General features: G+C 52.7%; 1 protein-coding gene across 2 annotated transcripts; it reads left to right on the top strand.

Annotated features, from left to right (window-relative positions):
- Positions 1-3,727: 3,727 nt before the first annotated feature.
- Positions 3,728-9,228, top strand: FGF1 (fibroblast growth factor 1 (acidic)). Of its 2 annotated transcripts, none has more exons than XM_010001229.1 (3): positions 3,728-3,896; positions 7,888-7,991; positions 9,037-9,228. In XM_010001229.1, exons 1-3 carry the CDS (start codon positions 3,728-3,730, stop codon positions 9,226-9,228), a joined length of 465 nt encoding a protein of 154 aa, XP_009999531.1. The 2 variants fall into 2 exon arrangements, with proteins under 2 accessions (XP_009999531.1, XP_009999530.1); XM_010001228.1 differs by having other exon boundaries at positions 9,034-9,228.
- Positions 9,229-9,630: the final 402 nt, after the last annotated feature.

The following is a 9,630-nucleotide window of genomic DNA, read 5'->3' as shown; positions in this document are numbered from 1 at the left end:
GCAGGAATGGGCAGTGAGCCTGGCAGGAGGGATGCTGTCAGGTCACAGCTCAGTTCCCCCACCCTGGAAGGAATAAGATTTCTGCTTTAATGGAGAAAATAATGCTTTCCAAAGGGAAACAACTGAAGTGTTTTCACTGAACTCACCAAAGCCTGAGACACTGATTTCATTAACTGAAGTCTGACAAAACCTTAGACAACTCCTGGGTGTAGTTGGCTCCTGCCTGGTCAGAGGTTTCTGGATGATCTTTATCTGATCAGCTAAATGACAGCTGTGATTAACTACTCATTTCATCAGTGCATGCACAGGGCTCTGAAGGGGCTCTTTCCAGGGGAGCCACAATGCTTTTTCCTAAGCCTGTACAGAAGATTGTACCCAAAGCCAAGGACAATTTCAATGTATTTGAATCAACCTCCAATCCTGTTTCCTCTGGTGAGTGTCTACCAAAAACCATGGCAGTAGCCATGGGAGGTCAGGCTTAGCTGGCCACTAAATTTGTGCCATGGGAGCCAAAAGAGCCACAAAAATACCCCTGAAGCCACAAACAGTCTGGTCCAAGTTCTACCTGGCAACACAGACATGCAAAAACCTTCTGGGCCATTAGTAATGCCCCCAAGTTACCAAAGTCCATCAGCACCAACCTGGAGAACAGAGCTGTCTGGTGGAGTCTGCAGGGATTGGGAAGTGGGGAGGGAAAGGGACCTCACTCCTTTTCCACAGCCCCCAGCCCGTGCTGCTGTTTCAGAGCCTGCCTGTTCTTGGCAACGTGACTGGCCCTCGACGTTCAGGCTCAGATGCTTTGCAGAGTTTGGGATTTCACATCAAAGCTGCTGGTTTGGCTGCTGCTGTGGCCGTGGTCGGTGATAGAGTTTGGAACCAGACCCAAACTTCTCAGAATTTCACAGCTGTTCCGGTCCCATGGCGGGTGAACTCACCAAAGCCTGAGACACTGATTTCATTAACTGAAGTCTGACAAAACCTTAGACAACTCCTGGGTGTAGTTGGCTCCTGCCTGGTCAGAGGTTTCTGGATGATCTTTATCTGATCAGCTAAATGACAGCTGTGATTAACTACTCATTTCATCAGTGCATGCACAGGGCTCTGAAGGGGCTCTTTCCAGGGGAGCCACAATGCTTTTTCCTAAGCCTGTACAGAAGATTGTACCCAAAGCCAAGGACAATTTCAATGTATTTGAATCAACCTCCAATCCTGTTTCCTCTGGTGAGTGTCTACCAAAAACCATGGCAGTAGCCATGGGAGGTCAGGCTTAGCTGGCCACTAAATTTGTGCCATGGGAGCCAAAAGAGCCACAAAAATACCCCTGAAGCCACAAACAGTCTGGTCCAAGTTCTACCTGGCAACACAGACATGCAAAAACCTTCTGGGCCATTAGTAATGCCCCCAAGTTACCAAAGTCCATCAGCACCAACCTGGAGAACAGAGCTGTCTGGTGGAGTCTGCAGGGATTGGGAAGTGGGGAGGGAAAGGGACCTCACTCCTTTTCCACAGCCCCCAGCCCGTGCTGCTGTTTCAGAGCCTGCCTGTTCTTGGCAACGTGACTGGCCCTCGACGTTCAGGCTCAGATGCTTTGCAGAGTTTGGGATTTCACATCAAAGCTGCTGGTTTGGCTGCTGCTGTGGCCGTGGCCGGTGATAGAGTTTGGAACCAGACCCAAACTTCTCAGAATTTCACAGCTGTTCCGGTCCCATGGCAGGTTCATCCCCTCACAGCTGCAAGGAGCAGCACAGCCCCAGCCCCCCCACCTCAGCAGGACCCGGCTAAAAACCACCCTGGGTGCTTAATTCTCTTCTTTAAGTCCTTTTTCTATTAATTCAGAAAGCTCTTTCTGATTTTTTGAGGTTCTGCCATCTCCTTCCACCACCCAGGAGGAAGAGCTGGGTGCCCCTTGGCCACTGATGGGACCCTCTGCTCCCTGCACCCACCAGGACAGACCCCTCAGTGCTGCTCCCAGCCCTGGTGACCTTGGTTCTCAGGGGGGGTTTCTCTCGGGCAACAGAGCATGGAAAAACTATGGGAGAGAGGTGGATGAGTGTGATACACAGGGGTGGGAGGAAAGATGAACACAGCTGGTCTTGGACAAACACTCTCCAGCTCAGGCTCCAACTTACCATGCTGGTGCCACTGGTGGTGCTGGCAGCAGCCGATCCCCTCTTCCAGCAATCTCCTCTTGGAATATATCCCTTTCTCCTTGGGGCACCAAATCACTGCAGGAGTGTGGTGTCTCTCAGCTTTCTGTTCTGCTTGGAGCTATTTAATAATTTCGTTGGGCTTCCACCCAAAGAAATAAGGCCCTTGATGTTGTCTTTGGTTCAGGTTCTCTCGCTCATGCTTTTCAATTCCCATAAAAACCTAACACGTTCCTGCCAACAAGGAAAATAGGAGGGCCACGAGGGGTGGGGGTAGAGTACCCACTCCATGGTCAAAGAAGTATGAGAACAGCAGTAGTATTTAGCAAGGAGAGACAATGGGAGTGGAAAATAGTGTTCATTCAGCTCCTCTTGTGGAGTCAAAGGCAGCTGGCAAGCAATGAATTCATTCTAATACAGCAGAAAAGACTTAAAGGAACTATGTGAAAATGCAGGAGCTGTTGCCCATTGAGCTGCTCTGTGACAGTGTCTGTGGGTGCCCCTGCTGGTGGTGCTGGCCAGGTGCCCTGGGGCAGCAGCCCAGCCTGCTCGTTCTGGCTCCAGCCTGAGCTTGCCAAGATCCTGATCTCAGCTCTTGGCTTTGGGATATTTGTTTCTCACTTCCATCTGTCATCAACCCAGGAGACTTCCAAGTGCCTTTTACCCTCTGACATTGACAGCACCTTTCTCTTATTGGCCTGATGCCGCCTTCAGGCTTTGGCACAGCATCTGCTTAAAGGTGGATCATGACCCCAAAGTTCCTTGCAAAATAAGGTTCTAATCCCTTTCCTGGGCATTCCTCAGTGGCCCAGGGGAGCCACTGGCTCAGGAGCCCATGTGAAGGAGCACTCCCATGAGACCTGTTGCTCCTGAGCAGGCAGTGCCCCATGCCCAGCACTTCTGCATTAGCTAGACCTTCACCTTTCCCTTTAACCACCTTTAGTGAGATGCCAGGGGGCACAAACATGGCATAAGCTAAACTGAAAGTTCCTGTTTTCCAAATATTGTTGCTCAGTGCATGGGTACATGTCCTGCCAGCCCACCTCCCACAAAATCTAATGTTTCTTGGCCAGGTGGCATGAAGCACGAAGTAATCTTTGCTATCTGGCACAGAGTAGGTGTTGCAATACCTGGTCATAATTGTCTTTGAAAGTTATTATAGTGGAGAGAGTTATTAACCTGGGCTCCCTTCCTGCCTCCTGTGGGTTTCCATCAGACACTGGATGGTTCTCAAATTTCTATTTTTTCAGCGTATAATTTTAGTACCTCCATCAATAGAAAGCAGAAGGAAAACAGAATTCCCTGTGATAAAATGAAAAGGACACTGTCCCTGCTGCCCAGCTACACCCAGGGAGGTGACCCCTCTGCCACGTCCCGTGCTGGAGGCAGCAGGACCTTTGGGGCTGTGTCACTGCCCAGGTCACCATCCGTGCTGTGAACCACCTGCCCCTCAGCCCAGGGACTGTCCCAGGACCACCCCCCTCATTCCCCTCCCCAGCCTGGCACCAGCAGCTGCCGGGCGCTCGGTGCCACCGCCAGTCACCGCCGCGTCTCTTGCAGGGCTGGAGAGGCTGGGAGAGATGGCTGAGGGGGAAATCACCACCTTCACCGCCCTGACCGAGACGTTCAACCTGCCCCACGGCAACTACCAGAAACCCAAACTCCTCTACTGCAGCAACGGGGGCCACTTCCTGCGGATCCTGCCGGACGGCAGGGTGGACGGCACCAGGGACCGCAGCGACCAGCACAGTAAGCACACCCAGGCTCCTTCCCTGCTCCTCTGGTCTTCCCAACCCTTATCAGCCAGAAAGGTGGGGCTGGGGCACGTGGGCTCTAAACCAGGCTGTTTGCTCCTGCTGTCAAGACACCTCCCAGGAGCCCACGCAGGCCCCCAACACCCGCAGCCCACGCACGGAGCCCCGGCATGAGGCTGTTGCCCACCTGCAGGAGCAGCAAGTCTGAGAGTGGTTATCCAAGCAGGGCAGGCAGCCTCTCACCCCGTGGGCAGGCACCAGCACCCACCGTCCCGTGGCATCTCTGCATTCTGCCACCTTTTGCTTTATTTTTCCCCTGAGAATAAGCACATCTTATTGCGTGCTGGAACACTTTAAAGACATTTTATGTGCATCTGTGCACAGCAAAGACTTAACAGGTTATCCGTGGCCAGAGTCTCTCTTGCCCATTCCTGTTCCCTGTGATGCCAGCAGTTCCTGCCCATGGGACACTGGGGACCTGCTGCTGGGATGAACTGCCCATGCAGATACCAACACTCATCTCACCATTTTCACATCCTACTGCCTTTCTAGGAACATGTTTGTTCTCCGTAACTGGCATCAAAGTTTACCTTGGGAAGCTGGATGGACTCGTTCACCAAAAAGTGACATTTTTATAATGCTGCTATGAAGTGCTAAAGACCACCTGGCATAGGGTAAACCTTAATACCAAAACCCATTAGCATTATTCTGCACAGCAAGAGAAGGTGCATGTTGGTGCTATTCAGCAGCTCTTCACATCACAAAGGCCCCAGGAGCTCTTCCCCTGCCAGCAGCTCACAGGAGCAGAGCCAAGCCGAGGTGCTGGGGCCCTCCTGCTGTGTGCTGGAGCTCTCTCCTTGGCAGAAACCTCTGGGCTCACCATATCCTGAACATTTACTGGAATATAACTGGGACCTGCCAGGCTCCTATCTGGTTAGAAAGAAGGGAAGGGAGGAGCCACGTTTGCCTTACAAAGTGCTAAGAAAAGCACTTTTATTTTCCTTCAGCCGCAAGCGCACATGTGGCTTTTCTCCCCCCGCGCTTGACCTTTCCTCTTGTTATTGTTGCTTTAATGAAAGGCAGTTTATAGGAGAGTTTTAATTATAAACACCATTTCCCCACCACGGCAGCACTGGGGGACGGGCAGGGATGAGCTCCCCAAGGCTGGGTAACCCTGCAGAAGGCTGGCAGCCTCCAGCTGGGAATAAACCCGACGCTAACCCCGCGCAACCCCCCGCGCCGGGCAGGTGAGGACGCTGACCCCAAGGACCCGCAGAAGACCCACAGCCTGCAGAGGCTGCACGAGCTCACCAGGCATTTCTGTCAAGTTCTGCCAGAGCTGAGATGTTGCTGGAGTCTGAAGGGGACATGGAGGTGGCCACATGCTCCAGGATACTCAGCAGCGCCAGCAGCAAGGTGGCATCTGCTGGGACACAGGTGCTAGTGAGGACATACATGTCCAGCCCCAACATGCTCCCACCTCACCAGATGCTGACCTGAGGCTGTGTCTTGGGAAATCCCTGCCAGAAAGGAAACTCCTGGATATAATCTTGTAAACCTGGATATCCAAACATGCAAATATTTTCAGAGGAAACCCCTGAAGGGCTGGGTGCCAGGCAGGCAGCCCTGCCAGCACTGTGCCCTGCCACCAATCACTGACTGATGGCTGCACCACTTGCATCCCTGACCACCAGCTGTGCCTTGGGATACTGCTTGCATCGCTGGGACAGTTTGGAGCAAGCTGGATCCACATGGGAAACCCGAGTGTGGCAGCAGGGAGCCAGGCCCCTGGGGAGGGCTGAGGCCCAGGGATGCCCACAGAGCCAGCGCTGCGCTGAGCCTGCGCTGCTGCTGGGCACACAGCTGCCCACCCCACCTGTGTTTTGTTCCAGATAAATTCTGATTCTTAAGAATTCTTATTTTCACCTTAACTCACCTTGCCAGGAGCATTAAGGAGAACAGAAGCCATCACTCACTCCAAGCCCTCTCCATCCAGCCCTACAGAATGATTCCCTTACTGCATCCCTTGCTGCCACACGTGGGCATCTCCAGCTTGTCCTGCAAAATGAAAAGAAAATTCACCAGGACACTGTAGACCCTCGAGGATGAAGCCCATGCTTGTTTCCAGTAACAGCCTTATTTCCTCCATTTCATCCCATTACTTCATGGAAGGGAATATCTGCACAGACCCATAAAAAGTGTGAAAATTTATGTGCAAGCTTCTCCCTCTCTCTGGTGACCAGAGACCTTAATATCCCATGGGCAGTTGGAGGGTCCCTTCACTCCCTCTCTGAGGCATTTTCAAGGACAGGATCATCATTTGTATCTCACTTCCCTCTTTCCCAGCTGGATGTCTCCTTGGCCACGTCCTGGGGCTGCAGCTCAGCAGCCAGTGCAGGCTGGGCTGGGGTCTCTCCTGCTGCCACGCTCGCCAGCCCCCAGCCTGAACCAGGCAATGCACATTACTGCAGATCTACACCCAGGCAACTTACTAATTAGCCACCACTTACTGAGCAGGAAGTGCCAAATATGAATGTGAACCATTACAGCAAAGATTTAACTGGGATGGGGGGTTCTGCCATGCCAAGAGGTGACATTACCTTTTACCTCATCCAGAAAAGGGTAAATTAAAAAAGGAAGGAAGGAGCTGGAGCTGAGGCATCCATTAACATTTCATTCAAACCAACCTAAATATTTCTATTACAGACCTCTACAGTATAAGCTCAGGACTAAATGCAGAGTAGGGGACTGGAATGATCCCCTGGAAGAGCTGGGTTTTGCAAGTGACAGCCTGCATATCACCAGAAACAGGAACCAGAAATAGAACGGTTACATCTGCTGCATCAAGTAGAAGATTCTGAGCAGGCCTCATCCCTGGGAGGTGGCCCAGACACCCTGGCCCGCAGCTGACCCGCTCCCCTCCCACACTACGAGACCAATAAGGAGCTTTTTTTGCCCTGGAGTTTCCTAGTCGAGGTCCAGCGTTGGTGGTGGGGACAGGAAGCTGGTGTCCCGTGGCCACAGGAGCCAGTATAAGCTCAGGACTAAATGCAGAGTAGGGGACTGGAATGATCCCCTGGAAGAGCTGGGTTTTGCAAGTGACAGCCTGCATATCACCAGAAACAGGAACCAGAAATAGAACGGTTACATCTGCTGCATCAAGTAGAAGATTCTGAGCAGGCCTCATCCCTGGGAGGTGGCCCAGACACCCTGGCCCGCAGCTGACCCGCTCCCCTCCCACACTACGAGACCAATAAGGAGCTTTTTTTGCCCTGGAGTTTCCTAGTCGAGGTCCAGCGTTGGTGGTGGGGACAGGAAGCTGGTGTCCCGTGGCCACACGAGCCACCGCAGAGTCACCAACCAGCCCCTCGCCCCCGCCGGCTCCTGGGTCAGCATCAACTTCACCTCAGTGCCACAAGCTGGGACAATCTCAGATGTGGCTGACGGCCACCAAAGGAGGTATTTTTGGGGATGAGAATCAGCCCTTCCCAACGCTCCCCTCTCTGCCTACGGCGCGTGGGATCCCGCAGGAACCTGCTGGAGGGGCTGCTTTGGATCAGGGTTCTGCAACGTCTGCCCACCCCCGGGTCAGCTCCTGAAATACTTCTTCATATGGCACTCCTTCAGTGTCTTGTCAAAACCACATAAGAAATTTTAAAATTAGAGCCAGAATTAAAACCCCAATCTCCTGTGTCCCATTCCAGCATCCTAACCAAAAGACTGCCCTTCCTTTGATGTAAAATGAGGAAAAAATTGGTCTTGGGTTCCTAAAGCGTGGCTGTGGGGTTCCTTTGAAGGAGAGGGTACAAGTTATTACAGGCAGTACTGTTCCTTATAAACTCCTTAGAAGCTGAGCTTCAGAACAAAAAAAACAACCCCTCCTAACTTTCCAAGCAACTTGGACATTATCTTGACAACCTTTTTTATTTCCTCCCCCTCCCTTTTTTTTTTCCCTATTACCTTTGTTGTTTTATTTTTACTTTCAGTTCAGCTGCAGCTCAGCACAGAAAACGTGGGAGAGGTGTACATCCAGAGCACCCAGTCGGGGCAGTACCTGGCCATGGACCCCAACGGGCTGCTCTATGGCTCGGTAAGTGGAGGTTTGTGTGGGGTTTGAGGTTTGCAGGGATCTCGTCGTGCTGAGCAATGTGAACCACAAGCAACAATTGGCCTCTGTGTGTTGTTCTGGTAGCTGGATGGCCACTCTTCATCCGGCTTCATTTGGGGGGGAAATAAGTAAATAATACAATAAGGCCAATTACCACCCTGCCTCAAACACCTGACAAATATCATGTTTCATGTCTGGAGCAGCAGCTGCTTTATGTCCCCACAGCAGCTGCCAGCTCTGCAAGCTGGGCTGGAGAGGGACCCCAACACTGCAGGGCAGGGACACCCCCAGCCCTGGCAGCATTTTGCCCACAACTCTGCCCGTGCTGGACACCTCTTCATGGCTCTGAGAGCCATTCAGGGCTGTTCCCAGGCAATGCCCTGCAGCCACCAAGCAAAAACTTCCCCACATTTTTCCTTTGCATCCTGGTTGCCCTGAGCCCTTGCAGCTGCAGCACCCCGCTGCACGTGGGATGTGCAAGGCTGGAGCTTATTCCCCAGTGGAGGGCATAGAGCCACCAAAAATATTCTGGGTCTTTGAGAATGGTCCCATTTATAGCAAATAGTCTGACACGTAATCCTGGTCACAAGGTGCTTAGTCCCACCAAGAGCTGTTCTGCTCCCTGTGCTCCTGCCCTGAACCCGCAGCCACCACCGCACAGGTTAGTGCCAGGCTGGGCTCACAGGGGCCAGGCCCAGGGCCTGCCAAGTAAAATGCCCAGGTCATGGATAAATTAATGCAGGAGTGGCACAGGGGACTACAGCAAAGCAACCTGGACCGGTAGGAGGCGTCACTGCCCATGGCAGGGGGTTGGAACTGGATGATCTTTAAGATCCCTTCCAAACCAAACCAGCCTGTGATTGTAGGACCCTACTTACGTCCATGCTTTACCTGTGAGCTTTGCTGGGGCTCGGAGATCTCGGTGGTGGGTCTGGGGAGCATCCTAGCTGGGATGGCTGCATTAGGAACAGCATCCTCCTCCCTGCAGCATCCCCCTGCCTCACTGTTGCTCCCCCTCTTTCAGCAGCTGGTGGGTGAGGAGTGCCTGTTCCTCGAAAGGATCGAAGAAAACCATTACAACACGTACGTCTCCAAGAAGCACGCGGACAAGAACTGGTTTGTTGGGCTGAAGAAGAACGGGAACAGCAAGCTGGGCCCACGGACTCACTATGGGCAGAAAGCCATCCTCTTCCTGCCACTGCCTGTCTCTGCTGACTGAGCCTGGCCCAGAGCTCGGAGATGACCTGAACCCCAAAACCCAGCCAGCACCGCCGCCTTGGCCCTCCCTCTCTCTTTGTGGTAGCATGACAGAGCCCAGCGTTAGAGCTCCCAACATTAGAGCTCCCAGCTTTAGGTAAAGGCTTCTCCAAGCATGGCCAAAGAGCTCCTCTGCACTGCACAAAGCTTTGCAGATGTGAGGGGAAGGCACCCCGGGCAGGCACCCAGAAATGTAGCCAAGGGCACCCCGAGGACGCCCTGGGAACACACGCTTTTACCAGCCCCAGTCACTCTAAGGCAAAACCTCCCAGAATAGTCTCTATTAATATATTTATCCATTAAATATGTAGCTTCTGATAGGCATTTCAAGCAGTTTCAGGTTGCACCGTGTGTCCTGTCCCTG

Source organism: Chaetura pelagica, unplaced genomic scaffold (assembly GCF_000747805.2).
Source record: "Chaetura pelagica isolate M959 unplaced genomic scaffold, ChaPel_1.0 scaffold177, whole genome shotgun sequence".
NCBI lineage: Eukaryota > Metazoa > Chordata > Aves > Apodiformes > Apodidae > Chaetura > Chaetura pelagica.
The sequence above is the reverse complement of the archived record's forward strand: the minus strand, read 5'-3'. Positions and strand labels throughout refer to the sequence as shown.